General features: G+C 42.6%; 2 protein-coding genes and 1 long non-coding RNA gene across 12 annotated transcripts in view; 2 read left to right on the plus strand and 1 right to left on the minus strand.

Annotated features, from left to right (window-relative positions):
• Nucleotides 1-14649, plus strand: part of LOC115097963 (E3 ubiquitin-protein ligase Itchy) — a 278895-nt gene extending 264246 nt beyond the window's left edge. For all 4 annotated transcript variants that reach the window (XM_029614171.1, XM_029614172.1, XM_029614173.1 and 1 more), the window contains 3 exons: nucleotides 259-355; nucleotides 8509-8581; nucleotides 8998-14649. In XM_029614171.1, coding sequence (XP_029470031.1) covers nucleotides 259-355; nucleotides 8509-8581; nucleotides 8998-9097 — 270 coding nt within the window. In that variant the 3' untranslated portion in view covers nucleotides 9098-14649. The remainder of the gene's footprint in view (nucleotides 1-258; nucleotides 356-8508; nucleotides 8582-8997) is intronic.
• The window catches only part of LOC115097965, a 184210-nt gene extending 166777 nt beyond the window's left edge, over nucleotides 1-17433 (minus strand). The window contains exons 1-2 of the long non-coding RNA XR_003858376.1: nucleotides 17290-17433; nucleotides 16523-16583 (exon numbers count right to left, since the gene is read on the minus strand). This is a non-coding gene — a long non-coding RNA (uncharacterized LOC115097965). The remainder of the gene's footprint in view (nucleotides 1-16522; nucleotides 16584-17289) is intronic.
• A 35-nt stretch (nucleotides 17434-17468) lies between these two features.
• NDRG3 (NDRG family member 3) overlaps nucleotides 17469-25127 on the plus strand; it is a 219394-nt gene continuing 211735 nt past the window's right edge. For 2 of the 7 annotated variants that reach the window (XM_029614181.1, XM_029614180.1), the window contains exon 1: nucleotides 17469-17783. The gene's annotated coding sequence lies outside the window, so the exon portion shown is untranslated. Of the gene's footprint in view, nucleotides 17784-17958; nucleotides 18232-25127 lie in introns of those variants that run through there. The other 5 variants (XM_029614176.1, XM_029614177.1, XM_029614182.1 and 2 more) reach the window with 5 other exon arrangements.

Below are 25127 nucleotides of genomic sequence, written 5' to 3' on the forward strand. Positions count from 1 at the left end.
TTCAAAGGCAGATGGGAGTAGAATTTGTATTTCTGTATCGCCAAAGCACAGTTATATATTATTCAGTCTTTACCATGGCTATTGCATTTGATCCTGAGTGTGGCAGGTGAAAATTACAATATTTTCAAAATTTTTGCCAGGTTTTACTAATTTACTTGCACAGTTAGTGTGTATGCTAGCTGTGTATTATGCTGAAAGGATCTAATAATTAGCTGTTATAAGATTTATACAGGACTTTCACCTGCATTCTCTTTTCAGTTTGTGAAAGAAATGGACAATGAGAAACGAATGCGGTTACTACAGTTTGTTACTGGAACATGTCGACTTCCAGTTGGAGGATTTGTTGACCTCATGGGTAAGCATAAATACCTGTATTCTCATAGCTGCATCAAGGACACTTTAGTTTTTGTTTTATCCAAAGCAATTTCCAAATAACAAAGGTCCTTATCTCTCAGTTGCCATAATTTTGTATATTTCTCAGAGTATGGCTTAGCTATTTATATATAGCTGTGAAGTTTATATTTTTATTGGCTAAATAATGTGATCATGGAACATCTTTCCCAAGAAAAGCGCAAACTGTTGCATAGTTGATAATTTTCCATGAACAAGCAGAATGTGGGTGGTGTCATCGCACGGTAATACATACAAAGAGTGTCAGCTCATTGGCTAGAAGCTTAGAAAGTTTTGCACCAAGCAGCCCTCAACAGAGTCCACTCAATCTTTTTTCATCCAAGAAATGGATAGCAGTGTTCACAGCAGCTCTTCATTTCACACAAGTTCCCTCAGGTTTTTTTCCTATTTTTTCTTTTGTTTTCTTCAGAATGTTCTTCCTTTTCCTTTCTTAAAATAAACATTTTTTTTTCTAAATTCTTTAAATGTGGCAGGGGCCCTTTTTTTCTAATCATGGTCAAGAAAAAGACTTCAGATTTCTAGAGGTGCTCAGCTTATAATTTAAAAAATGTTCCTCGTAAGGATATAAAATGTATTCACTGCCTGGCAGTGGACATGATACTGGAGTTGTTCAGCGTACTCACGCAGGCCTTTCAGAACTATTAAACAGAAAAGGTTTGTCTGCAAAAGCTATTTTCACACAATACTGGGACATTTCTCACAAACTATGTCTAATCACAAGTACTTGGTTGTACAGAGGCCAGCCAAGAGTTCAAGTAAAATAAGAACATAATAAATTGCCATGCTGGGTCAGACCAAGGGTCCATCAAGCCCAGCATCTTGTTTCCAACAGAGGCCAAACCAGGCCACAAAAACCTGGCAAGTATCCAAACACCAAGAAGATCCCATGCTACTGATGCGATTAAAAGTAGTGGCTATTCCCTAAGTCAACTTGATTAATAGCAGTTAATGGACTTCTCCTCCAAGAAGGACATCAGGTTTCTAACCATTTCCTTACCTCAAAAAGTAGATATTAGTGAGAGAGTGAGAGCTGCAGTCTCTGATCTGGACTCCTATGTCTTAGCTTACTTATTTTCTTAGCCCACCAAACTTGTTCATTGATCTTAATGAGGCCCAGAAGGTTTGATCTCCAAAAATGGCTTGGCTGAACACCCACTATATAGTCATGTCCTAAACTCAGAAAGCAGGTATTTCCTAGTGTGAAGACAGATGGACACAGGACCAGTGGGTGTATGCTCCCCTGTCAGCAGACAGTGACGGAGCAAGCTGACTTCAAAGTATATATAGCCTGCGGTGACCCCAGCCTGCCAGTATTCTCCGTCTCCAGCAGATGGTGGACGTGCATCTCTCTATGTGGATTGCTTTGAGCTTTTTGAAAGGAGAAATTTGAAATTCTAAATTCAGGAAAAGAAAGCCTGCTCTCCTGTGGTGACACCTAAAGATCCCTCCCCCAGTTGAGAATTCCTGAGGCAATTTCCATGGTCCCTCAGAGGTGTACCTTGGTCCAGTAGCTAGGTTTCCCAGTTTGACTTAGCTGCTAATTCATCTGAAAGGCCAAGCAGCGGGAGATTGTCTCTGTACTCAGCTGGTAAGCACTGAGCTCAGGTAAGGTTTAAAAAATAAAAAAAGAGAAAGTTTTACCTGAATCTGAGACATGGGTTTCAGGATTTCTTTTGGTCTCTGTTCTCGGTACACCATGCCAACATTCGTTCCCATTCCCATTGGGGTTGGGGAACTGGGCAGCCTGGTGGGTTGGCCAGCCCCCAGGTGGACTAGGCCCTGCACTTAGGTTTTTTTTCTTGCAAGCCGCATGGTAGGCCACAGCAGCCGTTTTTGCGTGCTCTTGTGCGTGTTCTGCTGCCCTCTATAAGCGAAGTGTGTTGGCTCTGCAAACGCATTGTGCGCTCTGTTTTTGGGTGTACAAACTTTTTTATGCACTTAAGTTGGTGCACAGGTTGTGTGTGTGTCTTACCGTGCTTTCTTCTAGGTGCTTATTTTTTGGATGCATTTCATTTTTGGGTACGAGTAGTCCTTGGGGAATTCTGCGCTACTGCGGCGGGCAGAATTTGCGCAGAATTCCCCCCTTCGCAGAATTGCCAAATTTTGCGCAGAAAATAGCAGGGGAGACCCTGGCATGCTGCGAACAAAGCACGTCCTGCGTATGCCGCAGGACGCGCTCCATTCACAGCAAAGATGAAGGCCCAGGAGCACCCCTGTGTGTTGCGAACGGAGTGTGTTCATGACGAAGATAAAGGCCCCGGTGAGAGAGAATGTGTGAGGGGAGGGGGAGGGGGTGTGAGAGAGGCATGGGAGGTAAGAGGGGGGGGGGGGTGGGGGCTTGCTTGAGTGTGGGTTTTAGAGAGAGGGAGCCTATATGAGGATATTGTGAAGGAGTGTGTATGTGTGTGAGAGATTGGGAGCTTGTGTGTGTGAAAAAAGGATTTTGTGTATGTGAGGGTGCTAGCCTGTGTGAAGGGATTGTGTGTGTGTGAGACAGAGCCTGTGTGAAGGAATGCATGAGAGCGAGACATAGGAAGCCTATGTGAGGATATATGTGTGAAAGAGAAAGGGAGCTTGTGTGGGTGTGAGTGCAAGAGAGAGGTCCCTGTATGAGGAGATGTGTGTGTGTGTGTGTGTGTGGTGTGTGTGAGAAAGTGAGGGAGCCTGTATGAGGGTGTGTGTATTAGAGAGAGGAAGCAAGTGTGTGAGAGGAGGGATCTTGTGTGAGGGGCAGTACTGAGAACGGGTCAAAATAGGACTGGCAATAAAAGAGTGGAAAGGGTTGAGCCTAGAGGTGGAGGGGAGAGATACTGGCAGGTGGAGGAGTTGGGGCCTGAGAAGACAAAGTGGCCAGGAGAGTAGGGAGAGAGTGGAAGGGACACTCTTACAGTGAATTTCTAGGGAAATTCTGCTCAAAATATTTAAAATTCTGCATCTTTAAGTAATAACTTTTTTCTGTAATTACTTAAAGCCTGTCATGTAAATTGTGTTATTTTGACCAATATAAAGTTTGCAGAATTTTGCAGAATGTTGTTTTTGTGTGCAGAATTTTAAAATTTTTTTGTGCAGAATTCCCCCAGGAGTTAGGCGCAAGCCATTCAGACGCACGTTTGCCGCAGCGATGGCACCAGTAAGCAAGAAGCCTATTTATCTTCCTATTTTGTGTTGCCTGTCATATTAGGACTTCTCAGCCTGACCTGGCTTCTAACCTGTGTCAGTGCTGCTCAGACGCTCAGGGTGAGTCGTCTACCTCAGATTTTTCTGATAATGGGTTGGTCACGGCCTTGACTGTGGGGATGCAAGATCTTGGTTCTCCCTTGACGCTCTGAGGGACCAGCTCCAGTTCCTTCTGGGCTTGGTCTGGACCCGGCTGCTTTTTCTTGGGTGGAATGTTTTCAAGGCTTACAAGCCTTTCTTCAGGCGCAGTCCTCTGCTTCCCCCATTTCTGTCTGGTTGAACCCTCAGCTGCTGGCTCCTCCCTCTTCCAGTCCTATGCTTAAGCACCGGGGCTCGCCTTGGCTCCCTATGGGTGTTCCCAACAGGAATCCGGATGGCACTGATAATGAGGTTGATCCTGATTCCCTGAAAGAATGGGAAATTCCTCCAGGGCTGGAACCATATTGAACCATGTTGCGATTCTTTCATAGAGATGAACTGCCAGCCCTGATTTCCCAGACCTTGAAACAGAGCTGAGGAAGAATCCCATTTTGGTTTCCTTACATAAAGCCGCTTGTTTATTCCTGGTGATGGATGCCATCCAGGCATTGATTGATCTGGAATGGGTGGCTCTAGCGGCAAATTTTAAAGGGGGTCGGACATTGGAAGGCCTGTACCCCCTGGATCCGACTGTGACAGAGCGTTTACGTGTTCCCAAAGTGGATGCTCTGGTATGTGCCGTCTCTAAGCAGAAGGCTATCCCCTTAGAGGGAGGAGCAGCCTTGAAGGATGTTCGTGATAGAAGGATTGAGGTTATTCTTAAGCAAGCCTTTGAGGCAGTAGCAATGAATTTACAGATTGCCTCCTGTTGTGCCCTAGTGATGAGATCTTGTCGGCTTCTCTCTCAGGAGGTTGATGAGTCTGGAGCAACACTACTACAGTAGCATTTAATTTAAAAAAAAGGAGACTATGATAAAATGAGGAAATTATTTAGGAAAAAAAGACAAAGTCATGGATACTGTTGAAAAAACAATCTTGGAAGCACCCTTTTTAAGGCATGTATTCCATGCATTAAAAAAGGTATAAAGAAAAGCAAGCGACTGTCAGCATGGTGAACTAGTGAAATGAAAGAGGCTGTTGAAGTCAGAAGAATATTTTTTTAAAACTAGAAGGAGGATCCAAATGAAGAAAATGAAGCACTGGCAAGCAAGGAAGGCCAAAAGTGAATTAGAAAAGAAACTTGCCCGTGGCAAAAAAGAAAAACTTTTTCAAGAATATTCAAAGCAAGAAGCCTATGAGAAATGTCAAAGCCCTAGTAGAAAAACGAAATTAATTCTTTGCTTCAGTCTTTTCTCAGGAGAGTGTTTGGGATATATCTATGCCAAAAACATTCTTTCAGGGTGATGATTCAGAGGAACTAAATCAAACCAGAAAGATGTAATAAAGCAAATCAACAAACTAACAAGTAACAAATCACCAGGACCAGATGGTATAAACCCCCAGAGTTCTGCAAGTATTCAAATATTAAATTGAAAATGTATTACTAGTAATCTCTAACTTCTCATTCAAATCAGCTATGGTACCTGAGGATTGGAGGGGGTGGCCAGTGTAACGCCCAGTTTGTCAAGGGCTGGTGACCTGCTAATGAGGCCACAGAAAAACTTAAACTAAAGCAGCCTCAGTCCTGTGTTTGCTAAACTAGTTGCTTAGCAAACTCTGGGATAAAAATGAACTCTGTATAAGTTCATTTTAGTGCCCTGGCAGCCTACCATGACCAGATGGCAGAGAAATCAGTTTTCAGTTATCCCTTAGTCTCCAGTTTCCTGAAGGGCTTGTTACGTTTAGGGCTTGATTTTTCAAAGAGATACACATGCAAAATTGGCGTATAAACATATGCATACATACATACATATATGCTATTTTATAAACATTGTAACTATGCACATAATTGCAGAATTGCATGTAAACGTTAGGAGAAAAAGGAGCAATATAAGGGTGTTCGTGGTGGAGTTCAGAAGTACACACACAAGTTGCTATTTCATAAACGGTATATGCGCATACATTACCAAACTTCTCTATACACTTTTACACCTGCTAATTAAATCGCAGAAGTTAAATTGCACTTGTCTTTTGACTGCAGTTTTTGGGTGGGAGGTATGAGTTGAATGGGGATTAGGCTGAACTGATAGAAGTATCAGCAAACTGGCGATTCCAAGTAGGCACACAAGTATTTTCAGAAATGGAATAAGTGCATTCCTTTTAAAATATGTGCCTCTGCATATAACTTAGCGTTATTACATGCATTTGTTAAAATTGTTATACGTGTCATTATTTTAAATTGATAGAGAAAGTGTGCATTTTCCTGCATTACAAATATACATATGCATTGAAATACATACATGTACTTTCAGGGTAGAAATACATGGTATTTTATAAACTTTGTGGCTTCTACCACACAGTTTATAAAATACTAGCATGAATCTTATGTCTTAACTTACTTATGTCTTTCTCTCTCTTCTCCTTGTTCATTGTAACTTCATTTCCTATGCACTAGTTTCAGTTTTATTGTTATCCTGCACACCTTGTTCAAATGTAAACCGGCATGATGTGATCTTATCATGAATGCCGGTATATAAAAAACCCAAATAAATAAATAAAATCTCTGCAGGCCCATGTATGTGTGTATTTGATGACTTACACAGATTATTGAAAATTGGGCTTTTAAAGCCACAATTAAGGCTGCTTGTCATATTATGGAACATTAATGGGGTCCCCTCCCAGTTAGTGGAACTGACATTTGATTCAATACTCATTCTCACTAGAGTTTCTGACCATAAAGGTGGCTTTCTTCATTGTGGTCACTTTAATGAGAAGAATTAGTGAACACTAAACACTTGTCACCTACCCTTTGTAAACAAGGTTCTTCCCATGGTCTTATGTACACATCCACAAGTATTTGTTAAAAGTAGTCTCAGATTTTCATTTAAATTGGGAAATTTTTGTGCCCACCTTCTTTCTTAAACTGTTTATGCTGCTGGAGTAGGTGATGGTACATACCTAGACTCTAAACAAATATTTTATCCTATTTGGAAAGAATAAAAGAACATCCTTACAACTCCCAATAGAGTGGAAAGACCTGTGAACAAACACACAGTAGCTAACTGGATCTCTGACTATCCAGCCGAGGATTCTCATTTCAGAGCCATATATATGCTCATTCGATCAGGGCACTAGCTACTTCCACAGCATACATTATGTCTGCCTCTCTCCAAGAAATCTATAAGGTAACACATGCAATTTGGTGCACAATATTGCACCCACAACTACCTACAGGCTGACTCCGATCAAGACAGTAATTACAGTCAGTTTTCAAAAATCTATTTAAAAAATAGAGGGTAGATTTAAAAAAAAAAAAAAAACCTGGCGCACGCACATGTTATAAAATCCGGGGCAGCGCGTGCAAGGGGGGGTTAGAAATTTGCATGTTTTGCGCGGCGATGAGATTGGGCCTCCCCCAGTTCCCTCCCAGTCTGCTCCAATTAAGGAGTAGACTGGGAGGGAACTTTCCTACCCCCTACCTACCTTCCCTCCCTCTTCCCCGACCCCTTTTCATGGCCTACTTTTTTTGTTTTCCTTTATTTTGGAAGTTACACGAGCTCCTGAGCTGGCATAAGTTGTGCACGCTGGCAGAGTGGCAAATGGCCACTGTACTGGCCGCCTCCAACTTCACCCCCCGGACCGCCCCTTTTCTTGGGCCCGACACTACTACGTGTAATTACGCGCGTGACCGGGCCCCTCTGAAGATGAGTGCGGCGCGCGCAAGGCCTGGCCGCATGTGTAACTCCCGTTTTACCCGCGTGCAGGGGATTTAAAATTTAGCCATAGATTATTAAAATTCTCCTGCAATTGCCCAAATGGCAAATTGTCTTGTGAATGGTAGATGGAAGGGCACATCAAGACAGCCCTTATCTGGCAGCCCTGCTTGTCCATGAAGAAAGCAAAGTTGATTATCTATAATTGGTATTCTCCATGGATAGCAGATTTAACAGTACCATATTCTTTCCTATCTTCCCATAGAGCAGGGGTGGCTAACTCCAGTCCTCAAGAGCCACAAACAGGCCTGGTTTTCAGGAAATCCATAATCAATATGCATGAGAGAGATTTTCATAAAATGGAAGCAATGCGTGCAAATCTACTTCCTACATATTAGTTATGGATATCTTGAACACCAGGCCTGTTTGTGGCTCTTGAGGAGCAGAGTTGGCCACCTCTTTACTCTGTATGCCGTTAGCTTTGACATGGACTTAGAGGGTTTCACTAAAGGCCACTTGGTGCAGTGCGTACTGCATGTGTGAGAACCTTTTTAGGCTTCTAGTCAGTGAGCTGACACACTGTATATAATGCTATGTGAGACTGTTAATCTTGCTGTCCATGGAAAACATTAGGTACAGATAAGTAACTTAGTTTTATTTACACTGATTTTCATGGAGTAAAATAAAGCAAAGTGAAGTAAGTATCAGCTAAGCAGTAGGCTCTCCATTAAATTAGTACAATATTTCACCTCCTGGAGGTAATTTTGCCCACATAAGTGCAAAGTCAACAAGTGATTTTTAGCTGCAGACTTTGCACCAGTTTTCAAGGTGAGAGGATGTGCATACTTTCACTTTGAAAATTGTCCCCAAAAAGCTACTTGCGCATGTTTATACATGCTAAGTTGTATATATTGTTTCCCAAGAAAACTCCCCATCCCTGTCTCTGGGAAGGCTTCATCTTACACTCAAAAAAAGGCCTCACTGAATAACTTAATCACACACAGGGGAGGGTGAGTTTTTACAAACCCATTTCTGCAGGGAAAGTAAATAGCTTTAAAAATTACCCTTATGGCTAAAAGAAAAGCCAACGGTTTATATTTAGCTATTTTTTTTCCTGTTTTTGTTGCAGGAAGTAATGGACCGCAGAAGTTTTGTATTGAAAAAGTTGGAAAGGAAAACTGGCTACCCCGGAGTCACACCTGGTGAGTGAGGTGCAGAGGTTGATGGAAGAAAGCCTGTGCAGTTACCATCAACAGTAGTGTCGCCTGTGGGAAATTAGTAGTGAGAGGGTTTTGGCATAAAGCAGTAGTGCTATTAATGTACCTTTTAAGATAGGATTGGTTGTAAAGTATTAAACAGCATTGTTGAGTCAAGGGTAGTTTTCTATGCAAAATATCAAATGGGGCAGGGAATGAAACTGTAATGTCTTGCAAGATTGAAATGGGCAGAATCATCTCAAATTTGCCAAGTCTTTTAAATGGAAAATCCACAGCAGAATTTTAGGTATTTCTGAACACGAATTATATCATACAGATGTGCACGTGTATAGTTAGTGAAACTGGCAGGTGCAATGGCCTTATTTTTTAATTAAAAAATTAAGCAGGTTTTTCATTTTCAGTTTCAACCGCCTGGATCTCCCACCATACAAAAACTATGAGCAAATGAAGGAGAAACTGTTGTTTGCAATTGAAGAAACGGAAGGATTTGGGCAAGAATAACTTCTCCTGAGAAAATTGCACCAATGGAGAGCATAAAACTCTTTTGTAGTGCGTGTACTTCAATTCCACTGCTTGTTGCACAATTCCTACTTGTAAAGTAGGTTCTGGTTTGACTAAAGATTATTTAAACAATTACCATTCAGTGTGTAAATAATAATTATCCTCAGATTTGTAATATCCATAACTAGATTTCTACTGAGCCCTGATCCAAAACAAAATTTGGCAGGTAACATAATTGCCAGAGGATTGTCACCTTATTGGCAACTATAATACCCCAGTGAAATCTGCTGTTAGATTCACTCTTTTCTTTAATAGCTCTGCTTTCTCTAAACACTTGGTAATATATATATTTTAGCTATTGATGAGAGATGCACTGGTAGCTATAGCATCTTCATAAGGTCTTCCAGTTAGAAACCAGTGTATGAGTCCTATGAGGAAATCCATTGCTTGTGCTGATTCTACTTTGCCCATCCTGAAAGTTTTTTTGTTTGACTCTCCTGACATTTTCATAGACTATTTTCTGAAAGTAAGCCATTGCTTCAGTGCTGTTGGACTTGCTGCACAAATCCCTATTAAAGTGGTGCTTTCATTTCGCCTTCTCAGAAGTTATCTGTGTTGAAATGCTTCCCCAAAGGAGTTAGAGTGCTAAAGTTTAAAAGTTTATTTTCTCTTTAATTTGAGCACCAGTTCTGGATGCTTGTGCCTTTGTTTGCTCCTAGGATCTCACATTGAAGAGTTCTCAGAGGCCCAGTAAGAATATAAACACTATTATTGAGAGGAAAGTCCTTTGACTTTTGTCTATTCCTGAATGACGGGGAAAATAGTCATTCTGCATAGACAAGCAGGATGAATGAGTCACACAAATGAGTCACATTATCCGATGGTTGCCACACTTGAGTGGCTGATTATCTTCTTTTTACAGGGAATACCCACTACCAGAAAGCAACTTTTGGTTTTTTTCTCCGTGTATGGGTATGCAATGCGGTACTGTATTTTAGTTCTTGAAACCTTTAGGATAGTGCTTAAGCAGAGTCCTGCTCAAAAGTTACACCTTGGTAAATTTGCATGAGCATCTGCTCGAGAACAAGAAACATGTTTGAGATTCATTTATTTTGATTGCAATGCAAACCTCATGTCTTTTGTGGAAAAGTTGTGATGCAGATAATGTAAATACTTCACTTCAGAGCCTATGATAGCACCATGTTGGTCTTGGGAAAAAATAAGGCCACTTGTTTTTGGGCAAATGAAGTACTGCATACATGCAAAGTCATTTCAGTAAATAGTTTCTCCTGAAATGGCACCAGATGAAGTCTTGATTGTAAAACAGTGTTCATTATAAGGAACTAAAAATACAGCTCTAATGAAATGCTCAGGCATAATAAGTATGTGTGTGTGTGTGTGTGTGTGTCTATATAGATATATCTATATATGTATATATATATATATATATATATATATATATATATATATAGAGAGAGAGAGAGAGAGAGAGAGAGAGATAGATATATAGGGAGAGAGAGCTGATATTCAAAGGAGTTAGGCTCCTAAATTGGCCTTTCTGAAAATGTATTAGGGCGGAGGGCCTAAATTCAGAATCCTAGTTTCACTAAGTCCCTAAATTTAGAATTCTAAAAAGTAGGTGGCTGCAGGGCATGGGTGTGTAGCACTGGTTTTCAGTGTTAGGCACTTCATTTAGGAATCTAAATCGAGATCAATGAATAGTAAGCCTAAATTTGGGTGAATTTTCAGCTAAATTCTTAGGACCTAAGTTCAGCTGAAAATAGGTGTTTAACTTAGGGGCCTAAATGAGGAACTCGGCTTTTTTTTTTTTTTTTTTATATCAGCTTCATATATATATAGTGCTATACACTCTTTCAAAGTAAAAATAACTTTTTGTAAAAATGTAATCTTATTTTGTCCATGTGTATGGTTTTAGTGCTTATCCTGGGAGCTATTTCTTTCTTGCCTGGTGCCTTAGTAATTGCCTTGCTGGATGTGATTTGAAAAGCTGCACTCTGACACAACAGTGACAAGAGCAGTTCCCAAAATGTGCTCCTCTAGTACATTAAGCTTTGGAGTGGAGGGAGTTTTACTTTTTTTTTTTTTTACTATGGAAAAGTTATGTGCCTGCAGTTGACCATTTCAATTGTGCTGGCTTCAGTAGGCTATTAAAGTTAGAAAAATGGTTTCTTCAAAGATTTTTTGCAGTGTTAATAAGGAACTGTGCAATTGTAGTTATTCCACATTGTATTAAGACTGTTATGAGTGAACTTCAACATGTTATTAATTATTTGGGGGAGCAGGAGGTAGACACAGAAGCTGCATTCTTACCAGCCATCACACTGTTTGTTTATACTGGAAAGTGAAGCTGTGAATTAGATGCCTCAGGGTTTTGCTATGCCCACAGGACTTTGGGAATCCTTTTGTTTTCCAGCTCACTTGGCCTGGCGTTTTCTCAGCTGCAATTTTCTTCTGTAATTTAAACACTGTTGGACTGCCTCTTTACAAAGGACTAAAATCTGTCATCCCTGCAGCAGTGGTGGGATCCTGCAGTGGTTGGGATGTTATCTAAAGAAAATTCCATAAAAAATATGTTCCTGGAATTTACGAGATCTATGCATGGTGCTTCTTGAATGGCCAAGTTCCTGTTTCTCTCCTACAAAGCAGAGGCTGCACTTTGAGATGAGCAAGTTTGAAAAGGGAGTTGCTCTATTACTAGGAGCTATCTCAGCTGCAGTAACCAGGGCAGACTCTTGCCATTCCCTTTGTCCCAATAAGGGGATAATAGCACAGAAGATTCTCTTCATATCCTCCATTGTACATAATGGCACTAGGAAATGGTGGAACTGTGGCAAATCCCAGTTACCAGTAAGAAGCTTTGGTTTTGATAGTTCTAGTGGTGCTAACTTGCTATATGTAGCTAATATTTCTTCCACTGCTCTTCAACCTCTCTCCCTCCACTACTTAAACTTGAATGAACGGGCTAGGAAAGATAGAAGCCACCCAATACATGTCTTTACAAATGGATGTTGGTTGAAAAAGTTTTCAAAGTCTGTTTCATGCATTAAAATGTCAAATAGTACACATTTACAGTAATGCACACAGCAAACTTTGCAGAATAATTTTGCTTCACAGATTTAACATTATGCTTGTACTTTTCCATGCGAAAAATGTTATTTAGCTAATTAATGGGCTGCTGCAATTACAAATTATTCAAAACAGCTGATTAATAACTCGCGCAATACTGTGTGAAATGTGCTTCTCAAAACTTTTTTTTGCAGAAACTAACTACACTTCAACAAAGTGTAGTTAGTTTTTGCAGAAAAACTTAGGAGAAAATCTGTGCTCTATTTTTCTATTGAGTTCAATTGCATGCAGATGTAGCAGCAAAATAGCACTCCCTAATTTGCCAATACCATGCAATGTTGTTTTTTTTCCTGTTAGTACATTGGCTTCAAAGTATTTATTAAAGCATAGCAGAGGATACAGATTTTGTTTGCAGGCAAACCTAAATACATCAGATTGGTCTCATAGTGAACTTTTCAGCTTGGAATGGAAAAGATTAGGTATTCTTCCTGGCTCTTGCTCCAGAGCTGCAGAGGAAGAAAGCTTGAGAGAGTGCAGTGTAAACTTAGTAGATTATAGTAATATATTTTCTTGACTTGAGAATTTATTTTAATTTAAAAAAAATAGAAGAAATGCACTGTGAACTGCTAAAATGTCTTTTTATATAGCAAATGCAGCAGAAGAATACATATTCAGAGAGAATCCTTGAGGTGTTGTGTTTTGAATACATATGTAATGAATCCCCCCAAATCATGTTGTTCTGAAGTCAGGAATCGACAGCGCTATGCTTAGTATTTCAGGCACTGTTGCCAACTTGGCTACATACATCATGACATTTTGTAACTCTCATTCCTCTGTCCTTGCTATCCAGCTTGTGTGTGGATACCCAGGACTGCTACCATTAGGATGGGAGCTGGAAGCTAAGGATTGGACTAAAGTCTATTGTCAACATAGGGCTTGGTTGGAAATATTGCAAAGGAAGCATTGGCCCTGTAATTCTTAGATCCTACATGTTCAAACAAGGCATGGTAGCCAGAGTTGCTCAATCAAGAAGGTTGCTTAGCCTTTCCATATACTCAGTGCTGGAGAAAGAAAGGTTTACAGCCAAGTTAGCCCCCCAAGAATTCACCTGCTACTGGTTCACAGACATTTCTTTCTACCTTTTTTTTTTTCTAAGTGCAGTATGGCTCGGACTGATTTAATCTTTTTATAAAATTAATGAATTGTATTAGTTTGTTAAAGTGGGTCTCATTCCTATGAAAACATTTAGTGTGTATCAATGCCATTTTGTGAAAATGATATAGGATTTGCCTGGTGTTGCTGCTTTTTTGACCTTCAGTTCATATCAAAGTTACAGGTTTTCTACAGTAGAAATCTGTTAGGAAGCTTGGAACAATTCTTTTATGAGCTGCCATGGACAACAAACGTAATAACTAGTGAATGACAGTGTTTGAAAGAATCATTCTGAAGGCAATGCCCTGCCCCTGGAAACTAGGAGTTGAAATTCATTAAAAGAAAACCAACAAAACGTTTGGCTAGAGATGATAGTGTTATTAGAGTAACAGATTTGTCATTGATGCAAGCTTTCAAGGACTGTTAAGGTCCATTTCTCAGGCACAAAGGACATGGAGTACCATAGATTTATAGAGAGAGCCTTAGGCTTTCCTCCTCCAGACATGCCACTGTACTACTGTCTTTTCAACACTGTAACAAAAACTCAATGAAGGTTTTGTTTTCTAACTTGTAAAGTTGCCAAAACACCCCATGGACAATTTGCCACATAACAGGCTTTGCAGAGGCTGTTCGCCCCATAGCCATGTGGGGTTTTTTCTTCTTACTTACCTAAGATTCATTATAAAGCTAACATATTTACATGAGCTAAAGGAAACTAGGAATAATGTAAAATAACCATGGGAAAAGAGGCTTTCTGTTCTACTTCTCTATAATTTTGATATGATTTTGGTCATCTAAATATCTAGAAATATTGTATGTCTAAAGTGTATAAATTTCATCTGAAAGGCTTTCTGCCCTATATTTTTTAAATAGCTCTAACTGAAATGGTCAAAGCCCTAGTTCTATAGGGTTTTACTGTTTTCATATTTTTATGGTTGAAATGTTTAGTTCAGGAAAAGATGAATTGCTTGTAAAGATTTCTGCTGTCTCGGGTATCACTTTTTCTGTTTCTTTCCTTAATTTAAATGACATGGTTAATGTCTTTATTGCTGTATTAAATAAAAGTGACTCCAGCACCCTAGAATCCTATTTAAAATATTGCAAATATGAATTTTTTTATAGAGATGTCAGCAAATAAAGTATACTGAATTTTAGTCAGAAAAAAAATAGATTATAGCATTCAATTTAGTAAGATTAAAACACTAAGAGGTTGATTACTTTGTGTTTGCTTTCTAAGCATTGTTAAAGCTAATAAAATTCTGTTCATTTTTTATGCCATGTTATGTGTGAAATAAAAATAAAGTGAAAAATGGTATTTGGTGTGTATGGAAATGGGGGTGAGGGATACTTCTCAAGTTCATTTTTGTTATGTTCAGCAGTTGCACGCATCTTGCTCACTACCCGTTCTCTCATGGCTGAGGTGTAGGTTCTGAAGCTAAGGGGGTGCAAACTTTCATTATGAATGGCCAACTCCCCCCCCCCCCCCCCCCTGGTTAGGCACCCTTTTCATCACAGCAATACCCTTAGTAGGGGATCAAAATTGACTGTTCTTTATGAAGCCCAGTACATGTACGAGGTCTGACAATTAAGTTCATGAACGCATCCTAGAAAAAGTGCTACATCCCTCATTGCTGAATATCACTACGGTCACCTTCGAAGTACTCCCCTTGGGAAGCTATGCACAGATGCCAACACCTAGTTCATCCTTCAAAGCAATTTTGGAACTCTTTTTCTGGAATTGCTATCAGAGCTGTCGTCATATTACCCTTGATGTCTTGAATGTCATCAAAATGTCTTCCTTTCAATATTTCCTTTATCTTTGGATAAAGAAAAAAGTAATTGGGGGCCAGATCAGGTGAGTAGGGAGGGTGTTCCAATACAGTTATTTGTTTACTAGCTAAAAACTCCCTCCCACAATAGAGCCAGTGCTGTGTGAGCTGGTGCATTGTCGTGATGCAAGAGCCAAGACTGGCAAAACTACTATGCAGGGTTTTAAACTAGGATATTGGGGATGGGTAGGCAAAGCCCTAAGGTAAATAAAGTACTTACTAAGTAAATCTTTAATCACTTAGAGAAATGGGTGGAAAAAGAGCAATATTTGGAAAGCTATGTACACTAATGCTCATAAAATGGGAAATAAAAGCCCCAGTTCTAGAGGTAGTTGTGGAGGAGGCTGACTTGGATATAGTGGCAATCACAGAGACATGGTACATAGAAAACCATAACTGGGATATAGTTATTCTGGGCTACAACCTATTCAGGAAGGACAGGATAGGAAGAAATTGAAGAGGTGTACTGCAATATAAAAAAAAAATAAAGCAACAGCACTGCAGGGCTTAATGATTTGAGGAGGCAGTACTATGGGTTAACCTTGAATAAGGGCATGAACATCCATTTATATTGGTGTAATATAAAGACCACCATTGCAGACAAAAGAAATGAATAGAGATTTAATGGAGAATATTCACAAAATAAATGGGAGGTACTATTGCTAGGTTATTTGAATTGGCTGGATGTTGATTGGGATATCTTGACTGCACTGGTGCCTAGAAGCAGAGAGCTCCTGGTTTGTTTGCAGGAAGACTTTTTCTGGCAGCTGGTAACAGAATTGCTGTGAGGGGTCAATACTAGACATAATGCAAATGAGGAGAGTGTTTCTAATGTCATAGAGGGGGACCAGCTGGGTTTGAATGATTCAGTATTAGAGCAGAGGCAGTTTGGTCAAAGGTGAGGCTCCTGAACATCAGAAAACATATTGTTAAGATGGGGGAGTCCCTCAAGGAGTCATTAGAGGGGATAAGCTAGGTGAAGCAGAAAAGTATTGAGCAAAACTAAGATATTTTAAGGGCAACCAACCTTTTTGTTGGGTACGTCAATAAAGGTAGGTAGAAAACGAGGCACTGGTTTTCTAAATTAACCAAGAAGGTAAGGGGGGAAAAAGATTAGCATTCATAAACTACAAGAGATTGCAGAAAGTAGGATAGGCCACACTATCTGAAAAAGCTAAGAATCTAGCAAAGTAGGAAAATGAAAGCACAAATAGAAAAAACAGAGCTCGTATGGTAAAACAACTTTTTTTAAAGAAATGTTAGTGGCAAGAGCCAGTGTAAAAATGGAATTGTAAGACTCAATGGTGAAGGAGGTTCAATATGAAGAGGCTGAGGAAAAGAAATTGGAATTACTTACTATTTCTATTCAGTATTCACTGAGGAAAGGCCAGGAATAAGCCCACAGAAAATTGCCACATCTAGAAAAAGAATTGAATAAAACCAGAAATAAGTTTTCAGAAGGAAACTAGCAAAACTAACAGCAGATAAAGTAATATGGTTGGATCAGGGCTGGATTTATGCATAGGCAACATGGGAAGGTACCAACTTCTGAAGGCACACAAAAAATTGTGATTTCCTTTGCTGCTGTCTCCCACCCTTAATCTTCTGGCTATGGGTGCCATAATCTTAAATCTAGGCCTGGTTATGAGGTGGGTTGAGAGACGGGATGGTAGACTCGAGGTGAATTGTATTTGGGAATTTTATATGCATAATCTTATCTGGGCAGAATGGATGAACCATTTTGGCCTTTATCTGACATTGTTTACTTTGTCACTACTATGTTTAATTTAAAAGGTCACCGGTTTATTTTTGTTATTAGTAATGCCCAAACAAGGGCAACACTGACCAAGTCCCGATGCATACACAAAGCAGTAATCATTATAAGGAAGAGGAGGGTCCGCGTCAATCGATGACAAACTTCTTCCTCTTTTCAGTTAAGGGGCCAACGGGGTGCGTGCTATGAAACCCCCTCCTTCCACCAGCCAGGTCCGCTGGTTGGACTCGTATGGCTCAGCTCCACATGCAGTGGACTTTTTAAAAATCTTCTCAGTTTGTTTTTTCTATTCCTCTTTTATCTCTATTTTATGGGTGTTATTTTTTATTGATGTTGCTATAGCACCTCACATTTGTACCACTCAGCTGTTGCCGGGATGTGGGTCTCTCAATTTAGCAATATTGTTACTAGATCTGGCGATTTTCGAACGCTATGGAGATTTTACAACTGCGAATGCGACAGGCATCTTAATATTGCTGCTTTTTTTTTTTTAATGAGCTACAAATCTAGCGTTCTTCCTACTGCACAATTTCCGTCAGGGAGCATGTCTGGAAGCACGAAAACGGAAAGATCTCCTCAGGGTACTATAGTGCTGTGCTGGCTGGTCCCGCCCCCTCACTCTTCAAAACAGACTCCACCTACGCGCGAGAGGGAGTGTAGTGACGTCAGGCCGGGTTCTTTTCTGGCAGGAGAAAGAACGAATCGAAGCCAAAAACAACAACAACAAAAACGCTGCAACTTTATTGTCAAACTAATAATATAACAGACTGACAACAGCATGCATCTTGGTGACGCCACTGTGTGAGAGGCTGCAGGCCCAACGTTGACGGAAAGAGCCAAGCCGGTGAGTGTAAAGGGAGGAATGGCTGGTAGCAAGCACAAAACCATTAGGTAGCTTGCTGTAGAGATGGGGTACTAGTTGAGCGAGCACAGGAGCAGAAACACAACAGCATAAGAAATGGTGTCAGTGTTTGTGTGTGCGCGCGCGTGCCAATAAAGTTTCCTAAATTGGAAAAAGCAGGGCTGACTGACCTTAGAAGGGTGGGAGACCAGGAGTGAATCAACTGCAGCAGAGCTCTGGGGTGCTGATGAAGGTGGCTGCATCCCCAGCTGATAGCAAATTATAGTGTTGGGAATGGGGCTACCACGGTAGTGCGGGGCCCCGAACATTATCATCATTATCTATTTATATTCTGCTTTTCAGCACTTCAAAGCGGATTACATTCAGGTACTGTAAAGTATTTCCTTGTCCCCAGAAGGCTTAATCTAACCCTGTGAAAAAGAGCAAATGTGTGAGTATACCAATAACGTTTCCTCAATTTTAAAATCTGTGTGTTTGTTCTTCCCCTTCCACGAGTCCACCAATCTTAAAATTAAAAATTTCCCAGTTTTGCTGGCATCACTGCTTAATAACTTGGTTCTAGCTATTTTTTTACCCAATCTGGTGACTTTTCACAATGTATCTCGTGACTTTTTTTCAGGCAGGAGTTGGCAAAACTGGTAGTTGCCAGTCAGTGCTGCCGCTCCTCTTCTCGCGTCAGGCTCCTTTGCCTTCGTTGGTTCCATTTGGCACAAACAGTGCCAAGTTCCAATACAGGGGAGTGCTCACTTCCTCCTGCCTCAGGCCATTCGGGTCTCTCGGTTCCAGGTCTTGCTTCTGCAGCTCTGGTTTGTTCCTGGCCGGTAACAGGACATGTGGAACCACTCCAGCAATCAGAGGCAAGGCAAACGACAGCACAAGCAGACCGTGTGTGGAGTGAGAACAGTCAGAAGAAAAGTCTCCTGGGGGGCAAAACAGCATAACTCAAAAGAAAATTTTCCCCAGAGAAGGAAAGTTTAGACTGTTAAGTGCCGGTGGGGAGAAAGTTTCCTAGTGTTGATGGCTGGAGGGGAAACGCCAAAAGAACTTTTGCAGAAACAAGAGCATCAGTTCCCTGATTCTGCAACAGTTTCTGAAATTTTTCTCCAGACTGATTCATATGCGTTGCCACGAAGTAGGAAAGGATAACTGCCACCCTCTGCCTCCCCCCCCCCCCAAAACTTGCTTGCCACACCAGGCAGAGCATTTCTTTGCTGGAGCAGCTACTGAGAAAAGTAGCTTAGCTGGGGGAGGGGAGAGGCAGGAAGAAAGGATGCCGGGGAAGGGTGGAGAGGCAAAAGCAGATACTGGGAAAGGGGGAGGAGGAGGAAGAAGCATGGATACTGAGGATGTGGGGAGAATAGGACAGAGTTATGGGAGAGCAAAAGTGTATGCAGAAAGTGACTGGGTATTGGGAGGGGAATGATGATTTAGCTAGGAGTTCAAGTGGGGACTTTGAGATTGAGTAGGATGGAAAAGGGGATTGAAACTTAGTAAAAACTCAGAGATTAGGATAAGTGGGTACTGGTTGATTGGGTTGAGGTTATGAGTAAATGTGTTAAGATGGGGTGTGACAGTGCAGAAAGATGGGGGATGGTGTGATGGAGATGGAGGGGCTGGGGAAGGGTTTTTAATCAGTGGAAAAGGACAAGGGCTATGGAGAGGATGAGAAACAGGCCTTTGAACTGGATGAGAGAGTGGAAATGAGGTGATGTGTGGAATAAGAGGTTGGATGGGGGTAAGAGACAGAAGAAAGGGATTGAAGGCAGGGAGAGAGATGAGGGAGGGAGCTGGGGCTGCAGAGAGAACAAGAGGTAGAAGAAAGTAGATGAGGGCTGGTGGGGGTGAGTACAGAAGGTAGAATTAGGGAGATTAGAGAATGTTTGAAAGAGGGAAAATAGTCTGGGGAATATGAGAGGCACGGGGAAAACAGGAGGACTGAGGAAGCAAGAATGGGAGCCAATAGGTATGTTAGAGGTGAAAAGAGAGAGACTGAGGACTGGAGAGAGGAGAAAAAGGAGTAGAATCTAGCTGCGATAAATAGAGAAGCAGACAAAAGAAATGGAGAAAAAAGATTAAATGGAAAGATCAATTTCAGAGATAAATGTAGAGGAGAAAGGGAAGAAATCAGTGTGAGAAGAAACAGAAATTGGAAATGGGACCTTGAAAAAAAGACCGGAGCAGACTGACAAAAGGAAGCGGAAAAGAGGCAGGGACCAACCCGATTAGAAAAATAAAATGATCAGACAAAGTAACAAATATTTTCTGTTTTCACAGAGTGGAATATTATGCCTGTTTTTGGCATGTGCATTTATCTTTGTAGTTTGCTCAGTAGAAGAGAAAATGCATTTCTGTTTCTTTCTCTAGCATTTCACTGCTCACATACTCAAGTCTGTTATCTTTGAGTTACTTTTTTGTTTTTTTGTTGGCATGGTTCTGTAACTTTTATTCTTTCTTGGGTGATGATTAATCTGCATATGCGACCGATGGATTCTGCTAGCATCTAGCTCTTGTGTTAGGGATCTGTAGCAGTCTTGCTTGTTCTGTTTTCTCAATAGGAGGTGTATTAGTGTCCTAGGGCTGGAGCTGCCTTTTCATAGTTTAGAGCAGCGGTTCTCAACCAGTGTGTCCTGAAGCACACAGGTGTGTCGCTCCCTCTGCCCTAGCAAAATAGGAATTCATCCTCCGCCCGGGCTTAAAATGCTGATAGGAGGTCATGTGATGCAGTGTAAGGGAAAGCCGTGATTTCCCTTCGCAGCGCCGACCCTCCATGATCCAGCCTCATCCACAGAGCAATTTCTTACCCTTTACAACTACCGCAGCTTATGAAACCTCACTGTGTCTGCTCCATCAACGGGTAGATGTGATGGCGTCACGATTAGCCAGAAAAGAGAGAGAGAAACCACGCGGCCCGGAGTCTCAATCCAATATGGTGTCGGATGTGCCGGTGATGCCGAATACGGCGGCGATAACAGAAATTAAGGCAGCAATTCAGAAATGCTGGGCCCAGAGTTAAAAACTATCGCGGAGAGACTCTTGGAGCTCACTGCAGCGGTTGCTGGATACGAGACCAGATTTACAGATCTGGAGCAGTGCGTCTCAGATATCAAGGATGGATGTCAACCTCTCAGGATGAAATTAAAGCCCTTAAAGAGCTGCTGGCAAAGCATACTGACAGTTTGGAAGACCTCGAAAATAGGTCAAGGCGCTCTAACATTAGCTTTCTGGGGCTGCCAGAGTCTCTGGCTGGAGAAGATCTGCTGCTCTTTTTAGAAAGCTGGCTGCAGAGGGAACTGGGCCTTTCGCGTGTGCATGGGCCCCTACGAATTGAGAGAGCGCACCGACTGGGTGCACGCCGCGATTCGGAACCTAGACCCCGTGTTGTTATTGCAAAAATCTTCAACTTTGCCCATAAAAGCGAGATCTTAAGAGCGACAAGGGCAGGGAAATCCCTAGCTTACGAAAATGCAAAAATCCTGGTCTTTCAAGACTTCTCTGCCTCTCTAGCTGCCAAAAGACGCATTATGGCCCCACTTTGCACACGGCTCATTGACTCAGGCCTTCGGGCCACTCTAGTATACCCAGCCCGACTCCGTGTGACCACCAGTGATGGAGTTAGGTGGTTCACAGAGGCAGAGGCGGTGAAGAAATTTTTACAAGTCTCCGCGACATCTGTGTCACTGAGCCCCCGAGGGGGGAGCGAAATCCAAGGCTCTGATACTAGCAGGCCTGATCCTTGAATAGGATTTGAATATGACTAGCTGTGATGCTCTGATCGTTCGTCAACACCTTGTACTTTCTGATCGTAATTCTATATTACAAATGAGGCTTCACCCTGACCACCTTACGCAAAAGATAAGGCTACAGAGTCTTGGGCCGTGAGGCATATATGCAACATGGGTTAACAGTACTGTTTTCAATGTTCATTTTTAGTTTGAACCATGAAGTGTAAGATTATTCTCTCTCTTTGGGCTCTGCTATGTTTTAGTGGATGCCTCAAGTTCTCAACATGTTAGCTGTGGATGGGGCTGGAAGAAAGGGGGGAGGGGAGGGTGGGCGTTTGTGTGCATGGTGGTGACCACCGTTGAATCTGGGAAGAAAGTTTTGGGGAGGTTTGGGAGGGGGGAGGGCTTGGTAATGGGATCTTGGGAAAAGGGGGGGAAACCATGTTGACTCCATTAAATTTCTTGTTATCTAGGAGGTGCAATCTATTGTTCCAAATCTATGAAACAAAATTGTATGGAGGCCCCAGCTGGGAGGGCTCCTGAGCGCTCAATGTGATTTTACTGTTCATGTTTTATTCTCTCTCTCACACTTGCTTCTGATAAAGGTACTAGAATTTTCTCTTGGAATGTCTGTGGCATAAATTCTCAGCCACCTTAAAAAGAACAAGGCTGATATTGCCTTTCTCCAAGAAACGCACCTCACTGATACTGAACATGGAAAGCTGTGTAGAGATTGGGTAGGTGAAGTCTATTATGCTTCTGCTTCTTCTAAGTCTGCAGGAGTGGCGATACTGTTTGATAAACGACTACCCGTTCAAATCCAAAAAGAAATTAAAGGCCCTCTAGGACGGTATATTCTTTTAGTCACTCAGATATGACACCCAATTGATATTATGCAATGTTATGCCCCTACTACTTACTCTCCCGCATTCCTTTGAGAATTACAATGCCTATTGCTCCCTTACATTACTGATCTCATTGTCCTGGGTGGTGACTTTAATGCCATTAGAGAACTGCAATTAGATAAATCTAAGACAACTCCCAGAGATCAAGGTGCCAGTAAAGGTTTGATGTGTATGGAGAAAGCCCTGCACCTAGTGGATGCTTGGCGTTTACTGCATTCTACTGAACGCGCCTTTACACATTTATCTCATGCCCATGACACATGGTCATATCTAGATCATTTCTTTGTCAATAGCCCTATGTTTTGAAAAACGTAGTGATATGTGCATAGGAGATATCCTTATCTCAGATTATGCCCCTATATGGTTGGATTTAAAGCTCTTCCCCCCCCCCCCCCCTCCCAAAGTGCCTATCTCTCCTTTGGAGATACCCATATTTTTTGCAGATGATGCAAATTTTCAGGATTATTTACGAACTCGCTGGAAGGACTACGCGAATCTTAATGAAGAGCATGTGTCCAACCCAGTACTCTTCTGGTATACTGCAAAAGCAGTGAATCGAGGCGATGATATATCATATGTGGCCCCAATTTTCAGGCCGACAGGGACAGTTACCGTACGCTTCAAGGGGCGGTCAACTCCTTAATCCATCAACGGGCCACAAAGAGTCTTCTTTACTAACAATTTCGCCTCCACCAATTTGGTAATAAATCGGGGAAACTCCTGAATAACCTTATTAAAACGGCTCGCCGTTCACGCCATATTGCGGCCATTCGCATTCCTGGGGGTAAATATCATTACTATCATGGACCCTGCCCACGGGTCCCTCTGCGAGCAGGCACTGCTCACCTTGTTTTGCTCTTGCTGCCCGATGCGGCTGGTGCTGCCGGAATCGGGCCTTTAGCGTGGCCGGAGCCGCAGACTTGCTGTTTTCTGCGGCCCAGAGGCTGCCCACCAAGCCTCTTCACCGCAGCTGGAGCTGCGGACTTTTGCCGCCGTCCATCGCGGCACGGAGCCACTGCTGGACATCTTCGCAGCACAGAGGCCGCATCCCCGGGCTCGATTAGCGGCTGGAGCTGCCCTGGGGCCTCCTGCAGCTGCTGGAGCCGCTGCCGTCATCGGGGCTTGTCTGCAGGCCCAGCCCTGCTCTTACGCGACGACACTGTGCAGGCCGCTGTCCACGGTCCTGCACAGTTCCTGCTTCCTTCCTCCTAGGCGCGTGGCCGCACCTCTCTACAGAATTTAAAGGGCCAGACACAGGAAGTGTGCTGGCCCCATCTAAGGACTGATTTCCTGCTCCAGCCCTATAAAAGGGCTGCTCCGTCACTTCGGTCTTCGCCTTGCATCGGAGTTACTTCACTCTGGAGGCTCCTGCCTGCCAGAGCTCCATCAGGTCTTCTTCGTGGAGCTCCTCTTCGTTTCGTCGTCTTCTCATGTTCGTGCCTGAGGTCCCCGTTCAGGTGTCCTGGTGTCTCGTCTTGATATTCTGCTTCCTGATGTCCAAAGTTCCTTGGTGTCCTGCTCCTGTGTCTTCAGTGCTCCTGAACCTTCTGGTCCTGTCAGGCCTTGCTTCCTTGGATGACGTCTTTCCCGAGTGTGGAGTGGCCTACGGGTGGAATTCATTCCTGTGCTCCTGAGCCGTCATGTCCTGCCAGCCTTCGTGGTGCCTCGGACGACTTATGGCTCTGTCGTCTAAGTGCTGCCTCCACTGGATTCTTCCCTGCGTCCTTCCCGTTTTCAGCGTGGTCCGTGATCAGCCTCCTCGGGCTGTGTAGGGCGCGCAGTGGGACAGGGTGGTCCGCGACCAGTCCCGCGGGTGGACTGTGTAGGGCACCCTGAGAGACAGTACCAATGTCCTTCCATCCAGCTTCTCGTCTCATCTGGACTTCAAGTTCCTCGTCTCGTCCTGGATGCCGTTGCATCAGTCTTGGTATCATGTCAACGTCTTGTTCCTCATGCCGTCGTATCGACCATTGGTCCGTGATGTCTTCAACTACCTTGGTGTCATGTCTTGTTCCAGCCCTCGTCTCTGATGCCGTCCGCATCAGCCTTGGTGTCATGTCTTCATCTGTGATGCCGTAGCATCGACCTTAGTGTTATGTCTTTGTGTCAAGGCCCGTCTGCCCTCATCCTCAGGCCAGGCCTGCTGCTCCATGCCGATCCAAGTGGCAGGTCCGAAAGAGCTCGGAATGGTCGGAGGACCATTCACATTCCAATATCATCTTGTTGTTGGCCTTGGGGGCTTGCAGGCCTGGCAGAGGGTAAGACCGTTAGCCATGCTGGAACACGCCGTTAACCCTCGGTTCGGTCCTGGATCCGTCTGGGGTCGGGCTGAGGCCCAAGGGCACACTAAACATCCCTGTCGTAACAGAATGCGAGGCTTTTACGTAACAGAATGCAAGGCCTTTTGAGACCGCCTTCACAACAATTACAGACCCAAAAGGAATCCTTTCTCAGTTTCAACATTTTGTTTCTGCCCTTTATACATCCAAAGGCTGGAATTCAGAGGCTTGTGATCAATTTTGTGCTAAATGTACCCTACCAAACTTAACTGGGGCACAAAAGGTCTGGCTCAATCGTTCCTTTGGGGAGGAGGATGTACAGTCTGCGATTCAGCAAGCTAAACGTTTCAAGACTCCTGGTCCTGATGGCTACACCACAGAGTTTTTTTTATAAAACCCCACAAGATTTGGTGAGCCCGA

This window comes from Rhinatrema bivittatum, chromosome 8, assembly GCF_901001135.1.
Source record: "Rhinatrema bivittatum chromosome 8, aRhiBiv1.1, whole genome shotgun sequence".
Classification (NCBI taxonomy): domain Eukaryota; kingdom Metazoa; phylum Chordata; class Amphibia; order Gymnophiona; family Rhinatrematidae; genus Rhinatrema; species Rhinatrema bivittatum.